The following is a 25,720-nucleotide window of genomic DNA, read 5'->3' on the forward strand; positions in this document are numbered from 1 at the left end:
TTCTGGAAGTTGTAATTTACAAGGTATTTTGCCTTCTTTACCAAAATTTCTTGTGTATCACCAAGCTACAACTCCAATGATTCCATAGCATTGAGCCATTGCAATTCAAGTGGTGTCAAACTGCATTAATTCTACAGTGTGGCTGCACCTCAGGATGCAGCTGGCTCTCTCTCTCTTGGCGTGTTGGGAGAGACAGCTGTGGATGACAGATGGGGTTTGGAAGGTAAAGATACCTTCATCCTTCTTGATGGAGCTTTACTGTACCTCTTCCTTCTCCCTGATCTGCTGAGTATTAAAGTCACAGGAACTCTGTCCTTTATCCGAGTTGGCAACTATAGTGAAAGCATTTTCCTTTCTTGTAAGTATTGTGTTCCCTTTAGCCCCATCCTGTGGCTTTATTTAGTAAAAAAAAAATATGTTAATACAGTCGTCCCTACACATTTGTAATTTTGATTTTTGCAGATTTGATTATTCATAATTTAATTGAAAATGTTCTCTAGGAATCCCTAGGTTCTCCATTGTTATTCTGCACTTATTTTACATCAAAAGTTGATCATAGGGTCAGGCTAAAAGACCTAAACATTCTCTCAGGTTTTGAAATAGCAGGTTTGCAGTTTTTTTTTAAACTTTCATAAGGTTTTTTTTGTCCCTATCCCCAGTGACTGTGGAGGGCCGACTGTAGAGACCAATGGTAAATTCGTGGTGAAATGTGTAGTGGTGACTTTGCCCCAAGGTCAGTTTAGGAGAGTGAAACAGATGAATGAAGAATAAGGGAAGAATGAGTCAGTGGGAAAAAACTCTGGGATGATGGAATATTCTGCATTGCTTCAAATTTTTAAAATGCCACCCTATTTAAAATTAGCAATGTTCTACGTGTTGTTGAGGAGCCCCCGGTGGTGCAGTGGATTAAACCGTTGAGCTGGTGAACTTGCTGACCGAAAGGTTGGTGGTTTGAATCTGGGGAGCAGAGTGAGCTCCCGCCATTAGCCCCAGCTTCTGTCAATCTAGCAGTTTTAAAACATGCAAGTTTGAGTAGATCAATAGGTACTGCTTCTGCAGGAAGGTAACAGCGCTCCATGCAGTCATGCAGGCCACATGACCTAGGAGGTGTCTATGGACAATTTCATCTCTTCAGCTTAGAAATGGAGATGAGCACCCACCTCCAGAGTCAGACATGACTAGACTTAATGTTAGGGGAAAACCTTGAAAACCACACTGGAGGCAGGATCATAAGCAAAGTAGTTTATTAAAGATTATATATATATGCAAGCAACTAAGTTTAAAGTCGGTTGAGTAAATAGTCCATAAAGTAATGTCTCTTATGGTTCAGATATGAGTTCAATAAAGTCTTTCAATTGTAATCCACAAACGGAAGTCATAGTTCCAGCAAGCCATCAAAGTAGCCCACAAACATCATCCAAACAGGATCAACCCAAAGTTGACAGGAACATGAACAAGGCACCGTGAAGCCACAAACTGTAATCCACCTGGAAAGGAGGAACTCTGGAAGCAAGGAATCTGGAGGAACAAGGCGAGGTATACTCGAGAGTCACTAGGCATGAACTCGGCTTGGAAATCTGAAAACAAGGCACGGGACCAAGGCAAGGAACAAGGTACTGGAACACGGACTCCTCTTCCAAGGATTGCAAAGTTGACACCGCAGAGAAGGGAGCGAAACACTTTTAAGGGAATTCCAAGGCTACAAGTCAATGAGAACTGATACATGCCAAAATTCACATGGGAAAGTTAGTCATTAGTGCGCTTGAGAGCCAAGCGCTTACTTCATCTCACTCCGTCTGCCTCCTTTCCATTGCAAAAGATTCTCTCCTATTAAAAACGGCATCCTCCCTAGCGTCAACAACATCTGATAACGCCAACCTCAGGCACCACAACTTCAGGCACCTGCAAAGGCAGTGGGCTTTGATCCAAGTCCTGAATGGCCCCAAAAACTGAGTCAGATTCTGAATCCACTTCCAACTCCTGCTGCAAAGCAGGCCGTGATGGCGGAGATACAACAAAACCTTTACCTATGTGTTATTGAAGGCTTTCATGACCAAAATCACTGGGTTGCTGTAAGTTTTCCAGCTGTATAGCCATGTTCCAGAAGCATTTTCTCCTGACGTTTTGCCCACACCTATGGCAGGCATCACCATCTGCTTGCCCACAGAAAACCATATTTAATAATCTAGAGCTGATGTGGTCTATCTAATGTAATTTTCTGATTAAGCACCCCAAATAATCAAACCGAATGTAAAGTTGACCAAAAACTGATTTGTAATCCTTTTGGTACTAATGTTGGAGAGTGGTCCCTGGTCAAAGTGGACCCTGGTTAAGTGGTCCCTGTTGAAAAAAAGGTTGGGAACCACTGATCTATACTGTAGAATTAATGCCATTTCATGCAGACCATTTCAAAAGCCTACTGTAAGTGAATGGTTCACAATTTTGACACAAGAGACCTATCTTTTTTTGCCTTCCCATTGCAGACAAGGAAAGAGAAAAGTTGGTGGGCATCCAGACAAACTGTGTCCCCTTACTCACATTTAGTGCACACAAAATCCTATCTGATCTTGGAAGCTAAGCAGGATTAGCTTTAGTTAGTTCTTAGATGGTAGACCTCCAGTGAGTACTAGGTATTGCAGGCTATGTTTCAGAAGAAGGAACGGGCAAAACAACCTCCGAGTATTCCTTGCTTTAGAGCAGTGGTTCTCAACCTGTGTTTCTTTAGAGCAGTGGTTCTCAACCCAGGTGTTTTGGCTTACAACTCCCAGAAATTCCAGCCAGTTTACCAGCTGTTAGGATTTCTGGGAGTTGAAGGCCAAAACATCTTGGGACCCACAGGTTGAGAACCACTGCTTTAGAAAGTCCTCTGAAATTCATGGGGTCCCTCTAACATATTGACACTGTTAGCACTCCCCCACCAACAGTTTACACCAGATGTGTTCTTTGGTAGAAAAATACTTCCATCCAAAAAATGTTAGCTTAAATATGTCAGGTTTGGGACTGGGATCTGACATCTGATTACTCTGTAAAATATAATGCACATTCATGGAGCTAAATAAAAAAACAGTGGGGCTTTCAATACACGAGATACAACATTTGCAGTGTTACCTGAGTTGGCTGGCTGGCATAAATATATTCAGGTGGCCTTTGGTATTATAATATCAATATTGCACATGCCAGCCAACCCAGGTATTGGTGGCACATATGTTTTTGAAAAAAACAAAAACAAACTAGATACATAACAGGAAGCCAGCCTACACTCAGGGTCCCTGCCACTTCTATCTGGAATGACAAGTGTTCTCATTGTGATTCACACACTAGTTTCACAAATTTTGATTTTTGATGCGAATTTTAGTACTTGACAGGGCAGACGTCAAGTACGAAGGAGCCACTTGCTACTGAAGTGGATTGACTGCCTAAAGAACGCGTCTGCCTGGGTCTTTCAAATGTAGCACAAACTGTGGGTGTTAGAACCACTCCAATTTCTCCTTTACTAAAGGGATATTTGCCATACAATTGCCCACTTCATCCTGTCTGTGCCACATTGTTGCCTTCATCTTCTCTGCTACAGGTTTTATGCTGCAGAAATCGCAATCGGTCTCTTCTTTTTACATAACAAAGGAATTATATACAGGTGAGTCTGTGACAGCTATTCCATCTACCTGCCTTTCCAGCTGGGATGTAGGAAGCTTGGAGCCATTATATACAGCAGAGCTATAGTCCTATGCTTCCACTTTAACTTGCCATGGTTACATCCAGTGAGGTCCTGGGATTTCCAGTTTAAGGCAGGGGTATTTAGGCTTCTCAGCCTGATAACTCCAGTGCCCCAGCAAAATTCAAACCATGGCACTGAAAGTGGGGGTAAACTGGGGATGCTCTAATTTGGGTTCTGCATTGAGTGTGTGTAGGGTGTATATATATATACCCAATGGTCTATGGAGCTCCTCTCAACACTATAATTCTGTAATTGTGTAGGGCAGTGGCTCTCAACCAGGTGTCCCCAGATGTTTTTGGCCTTCAATTCCCAGAAATCCTAACACCTGGTAAACTGGCTGGGATTTCTGGGAGTTTTAGGCCAAAAACATCTGGGGGGCCCAGGTTGAGAACCACTGGTGTAGTCGAAAGGTCCCATATCATAGCCCTTCTAGCCTGTCCATAAAATTGCATTCCTTTCCTCCAAGATCTCAGGGTTTCATCTCTCTTTGTCTAATATTACATCGGCAAAAGCAAACTGCTGCAACCTCTCCTTAACTTTAACACTTAACACATTGTGATACGATTTGGCCCCATATGCCCTACTTTCCATCCGTGAAACCTTTGGGGATACGCTTTCATGATCCTCCCTGTGCCTCTGGAGCACATTTGCACTTCCAGTGTAATGAACTTAATGGCCAGGGCAGGATTGGCCTCTTGAGCCCCATCAGCCTAGATGTAATCTGACACCTTCCACTGGGAGGAAGTATTCCAATTGCACACTTTGTTCCTTTCTGCCTAGGGATTTGAAGCTGGATAATGTAATGTTGGATGCTGATGGTCACATTAAGATTACAGACTTTGGGATGTGCAAAGAAAACATTTTCCCCGGCATCACCACCCGGACTTTTTGCGGAACGCCTGACTACATCGCTCCAGAGGTACGGAATCTTTCATTCAGAGTTTCTCAGTAAAGCACTTGGTTTTTTTTCCAGAGAAATCTCAGGACTTTCTGGTCTAATCTAAATTCTCTTCCAGGCATCATCTAATTTTAAGGTTGACCTTTTGCCATGTGTAATCACCAGGGCCCTGGTTTCAAATTCCTAACCACGATGTGTAAAAACGAGAGGTGCTATGGGCATTCACATTTATTCACTCCGAATTCTAATTTTGCACAATGAAATGTGTATGGGGGTGAACTGAGGATCTGAATTCTGTCTTATTTTATCTTGTTCCATTTTTTCTGTAGCTCAGGTCGCATCCAGTATTGGAGGTGCCCACATCACATTTAGTTTTGCAGTTAGTTCCTTATAAGGAGCAGAACACTGAATGAATGAACATACAATTCCATTTGACCCTTATTCTTTTCCCCGTGGACTCGTGAGACCTGGTTATTGACTCTCTAGATTACAGCAATGCTGCCTACATAGGGCTGCTCTTGAAAAGTTCACTGTAGTTTTCTGGAATGCAATTGCTGGGCTATTGACAATAGCTAGTCAATGGGAATATATCACACCAGTTTTGAAGCAACTTTGTTTTAAGCATCTGATTCTGATTCAAGGTGCCATCATTGAATTTTAAAGACCCTGAGACATTATGGACCATCTCATTCCAGAAGAAACTTGCCTCAAAGCACACACATTTGATTCCAAAACAATAGTTCTGCTCTGTGGACTGCCCCAACAGTGATTTGACACTTTTGGATGGTGGAACTCACTTCTCAGAAGGACTCATCTTAGCACTTTCTGTTCTAGTTTTCTGACTTTTGGTTGAAGATCAACTGTTATTTCAAAAGGAGTTTATTTTGAGCTGTACTGGTGCTCATGTTGGATTTCGGGTTTTTTAAACTACTTTTATCACACTACATTGTTACAATGCTGTATTCCACTTTAACAGCCATGGCAACATCCTGTGGGGTTTGCAGTTTTGTGAGGCCTAAGAACTGTCTGGCTCAGGATTCTAAATGTCCATCTAAACTGCAAATCCTAGGATTTCATGGGTTTAAACTTTGTGCCAGCAAGACTGCTGACTGAAAGGTCGGGGGTTCAAATTTGGCGAGCGGGGTGAGCTTCTGTCTGTCAATTCCAGCTTCCCATGTAGGGACATGAGAGAAGCCTCCCACAGGATGGTAAAATATTTGGGTGTCCCCTGGGCAACATCCTTGCAGATGGCCTATTTTCACACCAGAAGCGGATTGCAGATTTTCAAGTTGCTCCTGACACGCCAAAAAATGGGATGTTGCCATGGCAAATAATAATAATAATAATAATAATAATAATAATAATAATAATAATAATAATAATCATCATCATCATCATCGGCATCATCTTTATAATGTTCCCCCTCTCCAAAAGGACTCTGGCCAGCCCACAACAGAATCAAGACCCAATACATACATAAGCAAAAACCAAAAATACAAGACTAATATATAACCAATAATCATAAACAGAATTTTTAAAAACGACATCACAATAAATAAATGCATAGGTTAAAATTGTACTGGGTTTAAAACACATTGCACCAATAGGTCTTAACAAGGCTAAAAGACCACCATCATACTAAAGTATTTAACCATTTTCGAAAGCCAGCTTCCAGATCCAGGTTTTTAGTTCTTTCCTAAAGTTAGCTAGAGAGGGCACCTGTCTGATTTCTTTAGGGAGAGCATCCTAAAACCATTCCAGATTAAAGTGGAATATAGTTCTTGTTATAGAATGCTTTATTATTTAGTTATATAAGCTATGTCATTGGAATTATTCATGTCAGGGAGTGAAATTGAAGTAAATATCTGAAGTGGCCTCATTTTCCATTTCTCCCCCGTTTAGATTATCGCCTATCAGCCGTATGGGAAGTCTGTGGACTGGTGGTCATTCGGTGTCCTTCTGTATGAAATGTTAGCTGGGCAGGTAGGTGTGTTGTGAGAGGAGCATGATTTTGAAGGTAATTAGTTTCTTTCCCCAATAATGGAGGGATTACATTGCATGACATTACTGTACTATGGTAACATAGCAAGGGATCAGATCGTTTCACTCCTTTTGCAGTGTAACTGCAACTCTTCGGTTACTTTAGTCACAATCTTAGTTGCTTTTGAGAAAGTAATTCAAGGGACTAGAACTGCTATACGTTACTTTTAAAAATAACTTTCCAGGCTCTGGTCATGAAGTTGCTCAGTTCAATAATTAGTCAATTTAAGATTAGTCAGTTACCCTGGACCTTCCACAGATATATAAACCTCCCTTGCTTAGTTTCCAACAGACCTCACAATCTCTGAGGATGCCTGCCATAGATGTGGGTGAAACGTCAGGAGGAATGCTTCTGGAACATGACCATACAGCCTGGAAAACTCAAAGCAACCCAGTTCTTTGTGGTATCATGAGATCGTAGTTTCTGACTCTGACAATTAAATTGCAAAGTAGGGAAAGGAACAGCAAATTCGGGATCCTTCCAAAAATTGATCTCAGTGATAGCTCAGTCCTTTGGGAAATTTACTGTATGTGTGGATATTTTAGGATACTCCTAAGAGAATAGTCCCAGGAGTTGCAAGATCTTGTTTTCTCAAAAGATGCATGCACATTTGTAGTTGTGCACATGACATTGGCCATAGGATTTTCATTAGCTTTTTTGCTAAATGGATTCTGGAGGTAGGTTTCTCTAATGCTAACCATACTGGATCTAAGAAGACTATGTATCTAATAAGAGGAGACATGTGTTAATATTTGTGAAGCTGGTTCCTTAATGAATTTAGAAAGTCCTGGTTTCGAAATACAGTGTAGCCAATCTGGTGTTTTTCCTAATGTTTCGCTTTAGGAAAATAATGGAATCTTTCATTTATTCCTTCTGTTCTCTATCCATAGCCACCCTTTGATGGAGAAGATGAAGATGAACTCTTCCAGTCCATTATGGAGCACACTGTCTCCTATCCCAAATCACTTTCGCGGGAGGCTGTCTCTATCTGCAAAGGGGTAAGGTTTGGATCCGAACTCTCACAATCCAAAGGGAGAAAACAGCTTCCCACGTCTAGTTCGTCCCTGAATAGTTACTGTATTGGAGACTGAATGTCATTAGAAGAGGGAGGATTACTCACAAATCTCTTTCTCTCTCCATTTCCCCAGTTCTTGACCAAACACCCACTGAAGCGCCTGGGCTCGGGGCCAGAAGGGGAGCGGGATATTCGGGAGCATGCCTTTTTCCGTTGGATGGACTGGGAGCGACTGGAACAGCTAGAAATTGCTCCACCTTTCATCCCCAGGCCAGTGAGTAGCCTTCCATTCCCAAAAGGAACTGGACACAGGCAGAAATGTGAACATTTCTTCACCTCGAATTTCACTGCATTTCTCAATATTCCAGCTTTCTTATTCTCTTTGTTTCATCATGGATTGAGATTGTCATTGGGAGAATTGCATGGGAATTTTGACACATATATTTCCCCAAATATGTACATTTATTTACATAATCTGTGCATTTTTAGCAGCATCTTTTTCTCATATGAAGAAGTGCAAATACCATGACTTTTCTCAAGAATGTGGTACCCAACAAACTTTTTAAACTCATGCCATACATGCTGTCCACATAAACATTTTATACCTGGTCAGGTACTCTCCTGTTGTTCTGTGCACCTGTTAAAATCCATTTTATTTATTGAGTTTATCCATGCATTGTTACACATAGATTTTTTAAGGCATAAGCTTCCATAAGTAGAAGCTTCCATAAGCTTGCACCAGTTTTATTTATGTACTGTGACATGTTGTAACCCGCCTCAAGTCATGAAGAGAGGCAGGTAAGAAATACTATTATTGATATTACTATTTACAGCTGCTTTCCCCCATACACTCCTCTGCTGACACATGCATATAATTTTTCATATCTCAACTCCTGCACATAAAGACTTGATACATGATATTGGCTTGCCTTTTCACAGAGTGTGCTTAGAGAAAAATAATTTGTATTCTGTTTCCCCCACTGTCTCTCTTGCCATTTCCAGAACTATATCAGAACTATAGTATAGTGAGTGTCATGTAGAAATGTTTGCTTCTCAAATGCTGTCTTTTCCTTTCTCTATTTTATAATGCTGTATTCTTTCAATAGTTTTCCTAATGATCTCATACGAGTTACATTTCATGGAAGTTTCATTTCGATTCCATTTATTGTCCATTGCCTCTCACATTATTATCATTGCCCATTAAACTCTACACCTTTTCTCATAAATGTAAATATAAAGATGAGAATGCATATGATTTTTAATATCAGCAACAACAACAACAGCAACAATAATAATAATAATACTTTATTTATATTCCGCCCTTCTCCCCAAAGGGACTCAGAGCGGATTACAGTATATATAAAGCAAACAAAGGCAGACATTCAATGCCTTATTTACACTCAGATACAATGAGACACACAACACAGACAAAGGCAAAGACTTCTCCTTTCATTTCCGGCTTTTGGAGGCAGTGCTCATCTCTGATTCAGAGAGGTGTTCTTCTCAATTTTCAAGCTGAGGAGCCTGCATTGTTACCTCCTGGTCATGTAGCCGGCATGATTGATTGGAGCGTCTTTTTTTGCCTTTTCCCGCTAAAGCTATGTCCCCCCCCCCCCGCTATTTATCTACTCACATTTGAATGTTTTCGAACTGCTAGGTTGGCAGGAACTAGTGCTAACAGCGGGAGCTCACCCCGTCCTGTGGATTCCAATTTCTGAACAGTTCAGCAGCACAAGGGTTTAACCCATTGCGTCGTAGTTTTCCTAAGTTCCTTTTTTCCCTCTTGAGAGTTTACCACCTTTAGATAAAATTAAAGATAGCTAAGATGTTAAGAATAGATTTAAAATGAGTGTTTTCATTTGGCTTTTGATTTCATTTCATTAACAATGCAGTCTTGTATGTGTCTGCTCTGATCTTAGCTCTATTGAACTCAAAGCACCCAGTTCCATGTATGCATATACAAGAAAGTAAAATGAAAAAAATGAGGAAAAGTTGTATTATAGATTAATAGATAACTCTTTCTCTTTTCCTCTTCCTCCCTCTCTCCCTTCCCTTCCTCCTCCTTCCCTTGCAGTGTGGCCGGAGTGGTGAAAACTTTGACAAATTTTTCACACGGGCACCCCCTGCCCTGACACCCCCCGACCAGTTGGTCATGGCAAGCCTTGACCAGAGCGAATTCCAAGGGTTCACCTTCATCAACCCCGATTTTGTGCACCCTTCCACCTTGCGGCGTGGCAGCTTGTCCCCAACCGCGTTGCCCATCTCCCCGACGGGGTTGCCCCTCTCCCCGACGGGGTTGCCCCTCTCCCCGACAGGCATCCTGCCCTCCCCGACTTCCCTAGTGTGAGAATGGATCCTCTTGGTACCCTGGGATACTCAACATCCCTCAGTCAAGCCTTGCCTGTAGAACTCTGCTCCCAAGAGCATGACTCCAGCTTGAAGCCCAGCCCTAACCCTGAGCTTATACAACCTCTCATCCATTTGCATTCTGTTGATTGCCTCTTCTGGTGTGTTGCTTCCTTCCTCCTTTACCTCCCTTAGGTGAATCCAAACTGGTGAGGTTAAGAATGAAAGCACACACACACACACACACACATACAGTCACTATATATGTATTTCTAGAGAAATAAAGGTCAGCATTCACTTGGGGACTTAAGTCTTTGTAAGTGGACTTGGGTCTGCAGGAAATAGAATTGAGCCGTTTCGCAGTGTCCGTACTCAGCAAGGGGTTGCCCTTATGCAATTTTGCTGGTGAGCCAAGCAAAATGAATGAAGACCATTGCATCAGGACCAATGTGCATCTGGACCAATGCACAATTGGTCCCAATGCACAATGGTGGAGATTGGGACACTCTTGCCAATGTCCTTTCATGTATCTTCACAATTCACACCAGAGTTCCTTCGCATCTCAGCTATATAGCTAAGTATGTGAAAAGGCACTCAGTGTAGACCATGATATAATATTCTGGCCAGTTACAGAAGTCCTTCCTAAGTTTCAGTGGAACCTTTTGAACATCCCAAAGTTTCACTGATGTTGTGTTATCTCAAATGCTGCGTAGCATTCGTGTGTAAATATTCTGCAGTAACATCAGTGCTCGCACCACAAAGGTAACCCACAACCCTGGTCTGTGAAGGTTTTCCCTGAATGCCCCTTTTTAAATGGCTAAAAACAATAAAGACAATAGTTTTGCTAAAATCTAGATTTAAAGGAACAGACAGAGCTATATTTGCTTTTTTTAAAAGAAGTGACAGGTAAAATGGATGAAATCTGACAAGGGGTCACTCAGGACCTGGGCTTTGGCCTCATTCCAAGGTTTTCCCCAAGGTTGTCTTTGGAAAATGAAATGAATCGTGACCGTACTTCCATGAAGTTGTGTCTTCACAACTGAGATCCAACTCTGCAGCAGTCACTTAACTCTTCCTTTCAGAGGCCACGCCATTTGGGATTCTGTGATTCCTTCTTTGACAGAGTGTCATTTCTTCAGTAAGGGATACAATTAAATTAGCAGAGTGCGGGCTTAACAAATAATCAAAAGACGATCAATGATCACGCATGCAGGTCTGTGAATTATTGTGTCATTAATCTATATCATAAAGGATGGAGGTCCGAGGTCAGTATTTAGCTAACTGAACACCTCACATGCCACACCAGCCTAGAAGTGCCCAAATTTTCATTCTAGTTTTTCAAAAAAAAAAAAAAAAAACAAGTGAAGAGAATGTATTATTGCATGTCAAAACAAAGCGCAGGGGGGCTACACATTGTTTTAAAGCAAGATCACAAATCTTCAACATTTTTACCCGTGGTGATGGTCCACACTGAAGCGGTATAGGAACCTCCTGTTTTGGTGTTCTTTGTCTTAGTTGCACATAACCACCTTTCCCGATGAGGTCCTCTCCTTGCATGTTGGACTACAACCCCCAGTATTCCCTGCCAGCATGGTCATCGGAGGGCACCTCTTCGTAGAAGAGTAGTGTCTGCGTAGGATGAACCTTTCTTCATAGGTTTTATTAAAATATTCAGGGGTGAACTTTTGTATGTTAAGTTATAATGATTTTGTGTTCCCGTGAGGTCAACCTTTAATTGGGAAAGTATCAGGAATCAACACTTCCCCACTTTCTCAATCAAATTATCATCCCAGTCGCTTCCTCTTACCTCTTCAGCGGTCTTTCCTTGTCCCGTTCCCAAATATGAATCCTAAATGTCCCATCCATGGTACTGTTTCAAGCCTCGTCTGCTACAGTGTAATGACGTAATCTCAAACTAGATATCTCTAACAAAGTATCAGTCCCTAATTCCTCCCCGTAAGGATGCCTGACTCCTGTGAAATCCCATTCAACCCTTTCCTCGGCCCGTCCTCCTGGCTCTGGCTCCTCGCTCTGTGTGGCACAGTCCTCACCTTTTTGGGTCCGGCTGCCTCAGCCCCACTCATTGACGCCTTTGCCTCGCTTCCTCAAACATAGCTGCCCCCGTCATCCGCTCAGCTGCTAAAAAACCCAAACTTTGCTAGGAAGTGATGACAGCGACGGAGGTGGCGCTAGACTCCGAGGAGAAAATATTTCCCTTCTTCCATTAACACAGCATGTCCAAATGCAAACTTTTTCTTATATTTGGTGCATGGACTATTATATGAATACTATACATATATTTATTTATTGCGACGTACGTATCTTCTGGATTTTTGTCCTGCTAAGATGGGCACCCAGCTGTCTACATTTCTTCTCCCAAGCTGTACCTGTCAAGTTTCTTTCCATGTTTAAAATGAAGGTGTGGGCAACTCACGATGGCACTTTCACCCCAATTCCTGCATTCTCCAGAACTGCCCACCCCGATTGTAATCCATAAACTCAGACATGGTTTTTCACTTTACTGTTTGATGTGGGAAAGGCGTTCTGTCCATTTTGAGCAGTGAAGGCAAGAAACATCTTATAACGTGATCAAAACCTACCAGGAACAAAAAGTTGTCCCGATGTGGCCAATATCATTATGTTGGCCATGCTAATTTATTATTTTAAAAATACTAAGTCATTGAGCTTGGTATAACTCAAAGCTAAGCTGCAACGAGTCTTGGATTTGGGGTATAAATAAAGTTAATGATAAGATAGTAATGTTGATAAAACTTTCCAGGGAAATTTTAGCTGTTGGGGGAAAAAAAGGAATTGACTGATAATTGAGGCAGGAGGTTGAGAAGAGGAAGAATCAGTCTGCTGGAAGAATTTTTTGTTAGTTTGTGAAAAAGGAAGATCTTGATGTGTCTGGATTGGTAGTCCCTCTTTGCGCCTTCTCATCTTGAGGCTGAGGCTGGATCTACACTGCCAAATAATGCGGTTTAAACTGGATTATATGACAAGTGTCGACCAGGCATGGGCAAACTTGGTCCCTCCAGGTGTTTTGGACTTCAACTCCCACAATTCCTGTGGGAGTTGAAGTCCAAAACACCTGGAGGGACCAAGTTTGCCCATGCCTGGTATAGACTCATAATGCAGTTCAGTGGAATTCAATCTCCAATATATGGGTTTCCATTGAGCATATAATGCAGTTCAATCTGCATTATTTAGTAGTGTAGATCCAGCCTGAATTAAACCTTTGATTCTGCACGAGAAACCATGTTATTCAGCCAGCTATATCTCCTCTATGTGTCCTTTGTGTCTCTTGATACAGCTAGCTGTAAAGTATGGATAGCATGGCCAGGAAACTCCTATACATTTGGTCTGCCTGACCAAGGACTCCAAAGCTGGAGACGATAATGGATAGTGGTTAGATACAGCTCCAAAAGCACAGAGTCCCACCAGCCACTCAGGCTTGTAGTATAGCAGGAGGAAAGGGCCTCAAACCCTATGTAACTTTGGGCCTCCATGGAGGGGAAGGGGACACAATCAAAACTCTTGGACAGAGCTTGGAAAAGTTAATGGTCTTCTTGGCAGAATATTGAGAATTGTAAACCCACCCACTCCAAAAAAGGTCATTATTCGAACTTAGCTCCTGTATTCATGAACGCTGATCAGTGTTATTACAAAGACCAGAAAAGTGCCAGGATGTTTTCCCATCTGAAGACATTGCTGTTGGATTGTCTTCCCTGTGATCTTCCCAGTCCTTGCAGCACATGGGTCTTCCATCAGTTTCCTGCCTCAGTCTTTTCTCTTTGCAAACTCCCCCCATCACAGCTTGGGAATAACAGACGTCTCCCACATCCACTTCTCCCCTTTGGTTTGTGGTTCCCTGTAGCCAGTACCATAGACTGATCCACCTATGCATTTCAGTATAAAATATATTTATCAAACCTACTGTGTGTCTCTTTGGTCTTTTCTTTTGTTGCCTTACTGCTTATTGCTTCTGAAGCATGCTTGTTTGAGAATTAGGTTTTGCCAGAATCAAAGAGGACTGGAATTCACTTGGGTGGCCACAAATGAATAACAGAAATTGAGTGTTTTACATTCGCAGTTCTTGCATATTTGCTAGTTCATCAACGTCCCCCAATGCAACTGCTGCATTTGACAGGGGTCTGTTCCCCATCAAACGGGAAAGAGAAGACTGACATTCCCAATCCCTCCTAGGGGTTTGCTTTGTATATTTTAATTCTTCCTGGTAATGTGTATCTTTTGTCTTTTTATGTCCTATTCTCTGGAGGAACAGAAAGCAAGCTTTCTCCATCTTCTACCTGACAGCTATTCAGATATTTAAAGATCTCTGTCAGTTTATTCAGTTTTCTCTTCCCCAGGCTGGATGTGCCCAATTCTGTCATGTGTTCCTCACAGGGCTTGGTTTTTTAGACCTTTCATCATTTTTTTTGCCTTCCTCTGAACACAAGACAGTTTGTCAATGTTCTCCTTAATGTGTGGTATCCAAAACTGAACACGTTCCTCCCGGAGAAGCAGAACAGAGTCAAGTTATGCTTCTTTCCTAACCCTCCATTGTGCCCCACATCTATATCAGTCAGAGACAGAGAGATGAGGAGTCAGTAGAGATGACATGTGGATGTTGAACATAGAAATTCCTATAATATTTTATGAAATGGCTGGAAGATTTAGATATTATTAGATAGCTGTTTTCCTTATTTTCCTAACTCCAGCAAATGTGGAGAACTGACTGTATTCAGATTTTTAGTACAGGTTGAATATTCCTGATCTGAAAAGCTTTGAATCAGAAAGGTTTTATTCAGTTTCTGAAGTATTTGTGTTTCCATATACACTAGACTCTCAGGTCCCTTTTACGCTGCCATATAAAATCCAGGTTATCTGCTTTGAACTGGATTATATGGCAGTGTAGACTCATATAATCCAGTTTAAAGCAGATAATGTGGATTATCTGCTTTGATAATCGGGACTATATGTCAGCGTAGAAGGGGCCTCAGTTAACCAGCACCCATTGGGATTGGTAGACACTAGATCAGGCATGGGCAAACTTTGGCTCTCCAGGTGTTTTGGACTTCAACTCCCAGAAATCCCAGGCAGTTTACCAGCTGTTAGGAACTGTGGGAGCTGAAGTCCAAAACACCTGGAGACCCAAAGGTTGGCAACCACTGGTTTAATGACTGAGCAAGGATTTGGACCTTGACCTCCAGCCATAGCCAAACACGGTGCTGTTTGTTAGAAATGAATAATATGTATTTTAAACAATCCAAGTGGAAAATGTTTTGAGGTTGGTCTTTTTTGCTAGTGCCATTAAGAGAAAGTACAAGCCCTTTCCTTTTTTTGCAAACACATTTTGACTCCTTTGAAAGGATTGCTTTCTGCTCAAGAAACGCCAGGTTTCAAATTAACCACCACTCTCTCTTTCAGACTTTTGTTCCAGGTGGAATTCATGTCAATGGCCACCAGAGGGAGCTGCAGGACAGAAAGTGGTGTACTTTTGGATTTCTTTTGCAAGATCTACACATCTTTCTGTAGAATCAGGCATAGGCAAACTTGGGCCCTCCAGGTGTTTTGGACTCCAACTCCCACCATTCCTAACAGCCTCAGGCCTCTTCCTTTTCCCCTCATCAGCTTATACGGCTAAGGGGGAAAAGGCCTGAGGCTGTTAGGAATGGTGGGAGTTGGAGACCAAAACATCTGCAGGGCCCAAGTTTGCCCATGTTTGAATTAAAGTGATGCAATTATTCTACATTATTCTACTCTTAGAAACTTATGCATTTGTGTGCATCTGATAAAAAATTATTAGAAAAATGTAGACTCGCCTGTTTACATATCCAGCCAAGGCAAATATTCATATTGATTGCCTTTGACTGCTGCTGTGCACTATATATATATATATATATACTAGCTGTGCCCGGCCTCGCGTTGCTGTGGCGAAATATGGTGGTATGGGAAATAAAGTATTGAGGAATTGGTGGTAGTTAAGGTCAAGGGTAAAGGTTTTCCCCTGACATTAAGTCCAGTCGTGTCTGACTCTGGGGGTTGGTGCTCATCTCCATTTCTAAGCCGAAGAGCCGGCGTTGTCCGTAGACTCCTCCAAGGTCATGTGGGATGACTACATGGAGCGGCGTTACCTTTCCGCTGGAGCAGTACCTATTGATCCACTCACATTTGCATGTTTTCGAACTTCTGGGTTGGCAGAAGCTGGGGCTAACAGTGGGGGCTCTCTCCGCTCCCCCAATTCAAACCTGTGGCCTTTCGGTCCAGAAGTTCAGCAGCTCAGCGCTTTAACACACTGCGCCATCAGGGGATATTATTTCCTAAAGGTTGTGAATATACAATATTTCTGATTGGTTTTTTTTGTTTGTTGGAGGCAAGTATGAATGCTGCAATTAGGAAAAATGATTAGGATGTAATGGCCTTGCAGCTTTAAAGCCTGGCTGTTTCCTCCCTGAGTGAATTTTTTGTTGGGAGGTGTTAGCTGGCCCTGATTGTTTCCTGTCAGGAATTCCCATGTTTTCAGAGTGGTGTTGTTTGCGATATTTTATGTGCTTCTACTGTCTGTGGCCCTGAGAAAACAGGATTTGCCAGACTTTGATGATGGGAATACTTTGTTGGGAGGTGTTAGCTGGCCCTGATTGTTTCCTGTGTGGAATTCCCCTGTTTATTTACTGTCCTGGTTTTAGAGATTATATTGTTCTGCATTATTCTATCCCAGTAATTATTTCATATTAAAGAAGAATCTCACTTATCCAACATTCGCTTATACAATGTTCTGGATTATCCAATGCAGTCTGCCTTTTCATAATCAATGTTTTTGTAGTCAGTGTTTTAAATTCATTGTGATATTTTAGTGGTAAATTTGTAAATACAGTACAGTAGAGTCTCACTTATCCAACATAAATGGGCCGGCAGAACGTTGGATAAGCGAATATGTTGGATAATAAGGAGGGATTAAGGATAACCCTATTAAACATCAAATTAAGTTATGATTTTACAAATTAAACACCAAAACATCATGTTAGACAACAAATTTGTCAGAAAAAGTAGTTCAGTACACAGTAATGCTATATAGTAATTACTGTATTTATGAATTTAGCACCAAAATATCACGATATATTGAAAGCATTGACTACAAAAATGCGTTGGATAATCCAGAACATTGGATAAGCGAGTGTTGGATAAGTGAGACTCTACTGTAAATACTACATAGCATTACTGCGCATGGAACTACTTTTTCTGTCAAATTTGTTGTATAATATGATGTTTTGGTGCTTAATTTGTATAACGATTACCTAATTTGATGTTTAATTGGCTTTTCCTGAATCCCTTCTTATTGTCCAACATATTCACTTATCCTGCCGGCCTGTTTACGTTGGATAAGTGAGACTCTACTGTATATTTCTAATCTTATATTATCTGCTCAGAACTGGATTATATGAGGCTCCTTCTTCACAGGTGTATAAAAAGCACACTGAAGTGGATTATATGGTAGTGTGGAGTCAAGATAATCTAGCAAAGCAGATAATATAAGATTATAAATGGGTTATATAGCTGTGTTGAAGGGCCTTGAGTCTACACTGCCATATAATCCAGTGCGAATTAGATAATCTGTGGAAGAAGCCTAAGTGAGGCCTAAATCTGCCTGTCCCCTAACTGAAACCTGGCTGTGCCTTGGTTGCTAGGCAACCAAGTGGGCAGAGATTAGCCCTCTAAACTGGCAGCAATTGGATAAAAAAAATTATTGCTCTCCCTCTAATTAGGACTTTATTTTTCTTTTCTTTTTGTTGTATCAACCTTGAGGCGTGGATGATGGGTTGTGTTGTCAAATTTTGAGGTTGGGGGGCCTGTACTTTTGCTGTTTTGTGAGTCGCCGTGATGCCATCACTCTTTTATATATATAGATATAGTGCACAGTAGCAGTCAAAGGCAATCAGTATGAATTATGTATATATATGTGTGTGTGTGTATGTATGTGTATGTATATATATATACAATGTGGGGCAGATAGTTGGTTCTTATTGTGCCCCTTCAAGTCATTGTTGATTAATGGTATTCCAAGATGAATCTAGGGCTGAGAGTATGTGACTCCACCAAGGTCGCCCAATGGGTTTCCATAGCCAGGCAGAGAACCGAACCCTGTTCTCAGGAGGCATCACCCAAAACCTTGACCACTACCCCATACTAGCTTTGAGGGATGGCTCTTAGTTCCATCTAAAAATGCATTGATTGTGCTGCATATCTTAGCATTTTTCTGGACTCTGTATATGTAACATCATTTTGGCGGCACCTCAAGCTATATCTCCACTTTGAAAAGGCTAATGACATCCACTCAGAAAATCATTTTGTTTAAGGAGCAATAATAGTGGGAGCGGATGCCGGCTAATATTGGCTGTTTCTCTATACCTTGTCAATGTGTACTGTGTTATTAGAGAGCTTACATTGTTCCCTCCACCGATATTGCCTTGACGAACAAAAGAGGATGACTCTCATAATACCCTCATACATCATTGTGTCTATGTTTATGCCTGTCCGCATGTAGGCTGCCTGATATCTCTGTTTTGCAGGCAGGTTGATATTTATCTGAGTACATGGAGGGGGCTTCCCATCCTTCATGAGTGTCTCTCTGTAATCTGGTGGGCGGTTGTGTTGGTGTGCTGTGTCTCTCCCCATGTGGAAAAGATTGTGTGCGAGAGAGAATTACAGAGAGAAAGAGAGAGCCCATGGAGGGAGGGGGAGAGATTGAGAGAGAGAGAGAGAGAGAAGTGTTTATGTGTCTGTGACGTCACTATCCGCAGTGGTTGTGCATTCACATTCCAGTCACCAACTCCTAGAACTACACTGAGACAGCTGGGCATTCCTCTGCCCTCTGTCTTTTCCCTGCAAAAGAAGGGTAAATGCAAGAAAGCAGCTTAGCTCCAGGAGAGAGAACTGGAGGAGAGCCATTTCATTTCATTTTTCTGCAGGATAAGGGTATGTATGGAAAGCGGTACTGAATAATGTCCAGGATTCTGTTCTTGGTGTTATTCAGTTCTGCTTTCCATACATGGTGGTGGCTTCACTCAAGGTTAAATTGTGAAAAAGGGTTACGATTTCCACTCCCTTACTCCATTGCCTCTTAGTATGCCTTCACATCGACCCGAAAGCGAACTTATCATGAGATTTTCTGGGGCTGAGAGTGTGCGACTCCCGCAAGGTTGCCCAGTGGGTTTCCAATGCCGGGACTCAAACGTTAATCTCCAGAATTGTAATCCAACACTCATAGAATAATAGAATCCTAGAGTTGGAAGAGACCTTGTGTGCTATCCAGTCCAATCCTCTGCCAAGAAGCAGAAAAATCGCATTCAAAGCACCCCTGGCAGATGGGCATCCAGCCTCTATTTAAAAGCCTCCAAAGAAGGAACCTCTACCACACTTCGCAGAGAGTTCCACTGCTGAACAATGCTCTCTCTCAGGAAACTATTCCTAATGTTCAGGTGGAATTTCCTTTCCCGTAGTTTGAAGCCATTGTTCAGCGTCCTAGTCTCCAGGACAGAAGAAAACCTGCTCCCTCCTCTCCATGACTTCCCCTTACATATTGAGTCGTGGCCCTCATCATGTCTCCTCTCAGCCTTCTCTTCTGCAAGGCTAAACATGCCCAGATCTTTAAGCCGCTCCTCATAGGGCTTGTTCTCCAGATCCTTGATCATTTTAGTCACCCTCCTCTGGACACATTCCAGCTTGTCAACTCAAAACACTACGCCGCACTGGCTGTATACACCTCATAGTACCTTCCCTGTAATTTCTTAATAGCCCCACCATTTAGTCCTGATGCTCACTGATGTATTTTATGAATGTTATTTTACTCTTATCGTTTTAATTATATATGCCGTCATCTTATTGTTTTATCAGTTGATAGGGCTTGGTCCCCATGTGAATCACTCTAGGTCCCCTTGGGGAGATGGAAATAGTTTATATTATTATTATTATTATTATTATTATTATTATTATTATTATTATTATTACAACAAAGTTATACCAACAGATGTGCCCACACAGTAGAATTAATGCATTTTGACACCACTTTAAATGCCATGGTTCAATGCTATGGAATTTTGGACATTGTAGTTTGGTGAGGCACCAGCACTATTTGGCAGAGAAGGCTAAAGACCTCGTAAAAGGACAACTGCCAGGATTCCATAGTTTTGAGCCACGGCAGCTAAAGCGGTATCAAATGGCATTAATTCTACAGTACAGATGCTTCTTTTGTCTCCAGTCCCCCCCCCCCCCCCCCATATTCTTTGGTTCTAACAGTACAATAGATGAGTGAGAATTTTGCACAAAAAAGAAAGGTTAAAACAATAATTAATGCAGTTTGATGCTACTCTAATTGACATGGTTCACTGCTGTGCAATGTTTAGAGCACCAGCACTCTTTGGCACAGATGGCTTAAGACCTAGTAAAACTGCAACTCCCAGGATGCCATCGTGTTGAGCCATGGCAGTTAGTCTCAAACGGCATTCATTCTGCAGTGTAGATGTACCCAGAAGCATCTTTGCCCAGGCATGGACAAGAGGACCATTAGCCAGTGTGTGATTGTGTTGGATTATGACTCCAAAGTCCTGTGTGCGAATCCCTACACAGCCATGGAAACCCATAACCTTGGTCATGCCACATACTCTTTAGCTTAGAGGAAGACAGTCAAACCTTCTGAATAAATTGTGCCGAGTAAACCCTGTCATGATTTGAATTTACATTTGCCTAGTTCAGAAATTATTTAGGGGTACTATAAGTCAGAAAGAAACAGCAGAAATAGCAGTCAGTGAGTAAAATACTAAGTCTAATGGTGAAAGGGTGATGACTGTGTATGAGGAATTGCAATGAGGGAATACAATGTAGCTTGCCTCCTTCCTCCCACCCTATATTACCCCAGAGAACTAGCAGACTGCTGGCAATATCCACATAGAGAATAAAGAATGAATTTGTAATATCATGGACTGCAGCAATACAGGATCTCCGGTGTGTATGATAGAACTGCTTATTCCTTTGCTGGCCCTTGGTTCTGTGACTTTGACAGTTGCTTGATTTACATAAAGGGAAAGACGCTGACCCTGACTCTGATATGCTTCTTTTGGAAATTTCTGCAAACAAAGCTGCTGTTATCCATAGAAACAACATTGCTGTTTTTACTGATGAGTTGATTGTCTTGTTTTATTTAGGAACAGTCATAAGATAAAGGTAAAAGTTTTCTTCTGATATTAAGTTTAATTGTTTCTGACTTGGGGGATTGGTGCTCTTCTCCATTTCTAAGCCGGTGTTGTCCGTAGACACCTCTAAGGTCATGTGGCCGGCATGACTGCATGGAGCGCTGTTGTTTTCCCACCAGAGGGGTACCTATTGATCAACTCACATTTGTATGTTTTCGAACTGCTAGGTTGACAGAAGCTGGGGCTAACAGCAGGAGCTCACTCCACTCACCGGATTCGAACCACCAATCTTTCAGTCAGCAAGTTCAGCAGCTCAGCGGTTTAACCCGCTGTGCCATAGGGGCTCCCAGGAGCAGTCATAGTGTTGCCAAAGTGGAAACTGCAGAAGTTGCCTCTATCTTTAAGGGTTCTACAGAGGGAATTTCAGCACATGCTGCTTACTACCTGGTTGCATGACAACTGACCTCTACAGGTATAGAAGCCCACTCTAGTTATCAATCTGGCAACCCTGGGAATGGCCAATTGTTACAAGATTTCTGCAATCAGTTGTCCTTGGATCCAGGACTATTGGATGCACTGAGAGAGGCTTCTGTCTCTTTAACACAAGTTAAGTATTTCTCGGGTGATGCATTCCTCATTGCTTTAAGTAAGGAAAAGCTCCTTTCATCTAAAATGCTTTGATCATGCTGCATATGTTAGCATTTTTCTGGATGTTGTGCATGTAAAGGGGTACATATTTTGGCTGCATCTCAAATTGTATTGCACCGTTGAAAAGCTTAAAAACAGTCACGCACATTTAATTTTGATGGCAATATTTGTGGGATATTAGAGTAGATGATAGTTACTATTGGCTGCTTTCCTACATCATGTAAATTTATTTCTGACTTATGGCAACTCTCTCTAAGGGCCTATCTACACTACCATATAATGCAGTTTCAGAATGCAATTTGACTGCATCGAACTTGACTATGAGAGTATACCCTAGCATATAATGCAATGCAATGCAATGCAATGCAATTAAACTGAACTATATAGCAGTATAGGTTGGGCCACAGAGATTTCAGCTCATAGCAACCTTATCACAGAGTTATCTTAGCAAGATTTATTGAGAGGGGATTTGCTTTGGCCTTTTTCTTTGCTGAAAGAGCGTGAGTGGCCTAAGATCTCCCTGTGGCATCCATGGATGAGCAGAGATTTGAACCCTTGTTTCTCTGAGTCCTGATCTAACATTCAGCCCATGATGCTACATTGGCGCTGTGAGCTTCCTACGAGGCCCTCTTATAAAAGACTGCAGGTTAAAGGGTATGCTGTGGACTAGAGTTCCCAGAAGTTGCTAGGAAACAGGACTCTCTGGGCTTGTATTTTCCTGACTAGCCTCTTCCTTGCGGTGCAAACCTCTGCCCGGACCAAAAAAAGCTCCCCTGCCCTGTTTATGTCTCGTGGTGTAACTGGAGAGGCTGAGGGCAGGACCAGAATAACCAAGGAGAGAGCTGTGTTTCTTGCTGGAGGAGAAGCCCCGTCTCCCTCCAATGGGAACGCCCTGTCCCCGGGGCCGAGATGCTGACAGGGAGGAATGGAAGCGGGACCTTTCGCTCCCAGCATAGCAGCACAGCACCCGTTAGAGAAAAACGGCACATGTTTGGACAGTCGGCACCTTGAAACTCTTTCCACCCTCAAACAGTGGTTCTGAACCTCCAGCAGAACTGGTGCATCCTTTTTTGAACTGGGCACCAATGAGTGGGCACACAGAAGGCATTATTGGCTCATATTGGTACACCTGTGGACATTGATGCACTTGAAAGGGAAGATGTTTAGGTACTCATCTACACTGACAACTTAATGCAGTTCAAAGCTAGCTTCAAAGTGAATGAACAGACAATGAACACTCACAAAAGCCCATGAAAGAAAACCCGTAATACATATCAGTGCATTGTGGTTTGTGTAATAATCACCATCCTAGCCTCAAACTGGTTCCAGAATTTCATATGCAATCATCTGCACAACAAAGCCATTTTTCAATACCACATTTAAACCACATTGAATAATTAGTGTATATGGTGCCTATGTGAATGCCTTCCCACCCAGGGCAAATATTATTTGGCAGCTTTTGGGGCTGCCTGCATAACACCACGGCTGGGTGAAATCGGAGTGTTTTCAAGCTCTACAGCTTTCTGCTCTTGTAACATCTATGAGAACTAGAAACTGTTATGAGCAGCTTTGTTGTCATTTGAAGAAGCCCAGAGTTCAACCTTTTCAGATTTAAAGAGTTTTTTTTTTCATGGTATGTGCACACATGGAGTTTTCTGGGGCTGAGAGTGCGTGCCCCAGTGGGTTTCCATGGCTGAGTGATTTCCTGAGGGTCATATAGGGTCACCAAAAGGCAGAAATGACTTTAAGGTTTACAAGGTAAAGGTAAAGGTTTTCCCCTGACATTAAGTCTAATCGTGTCTGACTCTGAGGGTTGGTGCTCATCTCCATTTCTAAGCTGAAGAGCCGGCGTTGTCCGTAGACACCTCCAAGGTCATGTGACTGGCATGACTGCATGGAGCACTGTTACTTTCCTGCCAGAGGGGTACCTATTGATCTACTCACATTTGCATGTTTTCAAACTACTAGGTTGGCAGAAGTTGGAGCTGACAGTGGGAGTTTACCCCACTCCCCGGATCCAATTGGCAAGCTTTTGGTCAGCAAGTTCTGCAGCTCAGCTGTTTAACCCACCGTGCTATCAGGGGCTCATTGAAGGTTTACAAAGCAACATGCATACACACATTTGATGGTGGGCTTTTCCCAAGGGCCATGGTGTAGGACAGTGTCCTGGTAGGTCCCTCTCTCAACTTCCTTTGATTGTGGAGAGTATCATTCCCTTCCCTTCTCCAAGCTTGATTTCTGTCCTCCTCATCACCTGGCTCACTGATGCTAAGACTTGACAGTTGTCTCTTCCTTTCAACCTGAGGCAACACATGAATTTTCAGGGAACAGAGTGTACCAAGGGGAGGAAAAAAAACCACCCCAAATGTAATCCCCATCCCTTTCCTTGAAGAAATATTCTAGATGAAAAGTGGAACAGACAGCCCAGCAGTGATTCTTTGGTGGCATGTTCATGTTACGGTTTAAACCGCACATCCCCAAAATACAGGAACATTCAGAGCTTTTGCAGATTACAAAAAAAGGTGTGTGTGTGTTTCGCTGCCTAAGGCAAAGGGCAAGACAGCACCATGTCCTCTCTTCATTCCATGTACTGCTTGGCAGATTAATTTTACTTTAACGTTGACTCTTTAAACGTTTTTCAGAAGCACTGTCTATCTAACTGAAGGGGTCTAGAAGATAGTGGAAACCATATCCTCCAAAATGGAAAGCCATTTGGCTGAGCAATATCAGTGTGTGGTTGGTATGATTAGGCAACAAGAGATCAAGCATTATTAATGGGGAACAACACACAGAACCACTATTTTAAGTAAAGAAACATTGAAAGTTTTGTACAGGTTTTAGGGAACCCAGAGAAAGAAAATAAGAGCTGACTGTGAGTACATCTACACTGTAGAATAAATGCAGTGTGACACCATTTTAACCATCCTGACTCAATGCTATGGAATCCTGGGAGTTGGAGCTTGGTAAGGGATCAGCTCTGTTTGGCAGATAAGGCTAAGGTTTTCACCTGACATTAAGTCCAGTCATGTCCAACTCTGGGGATTGGTGCTCATCTCCATTTCTAAGCCGAAGAGCTGACATTGTCCGTAGACACCTCCAAAGTCATGTGGCCAGCATGACTGCATGGAGCGCCGTTACCTTCCTGCCGGAGCGGTACCTATTGGTCTACTCACATTTGCATGTTTTCGAACTGCTAGATTGGGAGAAGCTGGGGTTAGCAGCGGGAACTCATCCGCTCCCCAGATTCGAACTGCTGACTTTTCGGTCAGCAAGTTCAGCCGCTCAGTAGTTTAATCCGCTGCGCCATCGGGGGCTCCATATCTACATCTATATCTATATCTATACCTATATAGTTGGAGTTACACTAACAATGCACCTGTTCTGACTTACATACAAATTAAACTTAAAAACAAACCTTAATTTGGGGACTGCCATACAGGTTTCAAGTCGGTAATAATAATCCCTTGTAGGTTTTGCCAAATATCCCATGGATGGCAGGTTAGAGAACAAACATAAGTGTGAACATCCGAAATGAATAACTAAAATCCACTTTGAAGTACCTGCTGTAATATTCTTTAACTTTCAGGTTTATAACGTGTGGATTTTGATCCCCAATAAGATTATTTTATTTATTTGTATGCTGCTTTTTCTTTCTTAAAAGAGATCCATAGGAGCCAGGAAGAAGTTAATTAAATATTTATGTCTGGTGTTTATATGAAAAAAAAAAGAATTAGTGATGAATTTTGCAAACTGTAGGTTTCCAGGAATGCAATGGAAGAGTTGGGATTTTTGTTCAGTATGTGACTTCCCCAATGAGGAAACGACGCAACTGGCATAGTGTTCAAGAATCCAAGAAACAGCCCCATCG

The 25,720-nt window shown here is 42.1% G+C and overlaps 1 protein-coding gene across 1 annotated transcript in view; it reads left to right on the plus strand.

Annotated features, from left to right (window-relative positions):
* The window catches only part of prkcg (protein kinase C gamma), a 68,152-nt gene extending 54,201 nt beyond the window's left edge, over positions 1 to 13,951 (plus strand). The window contains exons 13-18 of the mRNA XM_008118445.3: positions 3,572 to 3,634; positions 4,496 to 4,634; positions 6,516 to 6,596; positions 7,545 to 7,652; positions 7,803 to 7,943; positions 9,744 to 13,951. Coding sequence (XP_008116652.1) covers positions 3,572 to 3,634; positions 4,496 to 4,634; positions 6,516 to 6,596; positions 7,545 to 7,652; positions 7,803 to 7,943; positions 9,744 to 10,016 — 805 coding nt within the window. The 3' untranslated portion in view covers positions 10,017 to 13,951. The remainder of the gene's footprint in view (positions 1 to 3,571; positions 3,635 to 4,495; positions 4,635 to 6,515; positions 6,597 to 7,544; positions 7,653 to 7,802; positions 7,944 to 9,743) is intronic.
* Positions 13,952 to 25,720: the final 11,769 nt, after the last annotated feature.

The sequence above is a fragment of the Anolis carolinensis genome, chromosome 6 (assembly GCF_035594765.1).
Source record: "Anolis carolinensis isolate JA03-04 chromosome 6, rAnoCar3.1.pri, whole genome shotgun sequence".
Taxonomy (NCBI): Eukaryota; Metazoa; Chordata; class Lepidosauria; order Squamata; family Dactyloidae; genus Anolis; species Anolis carolinensis.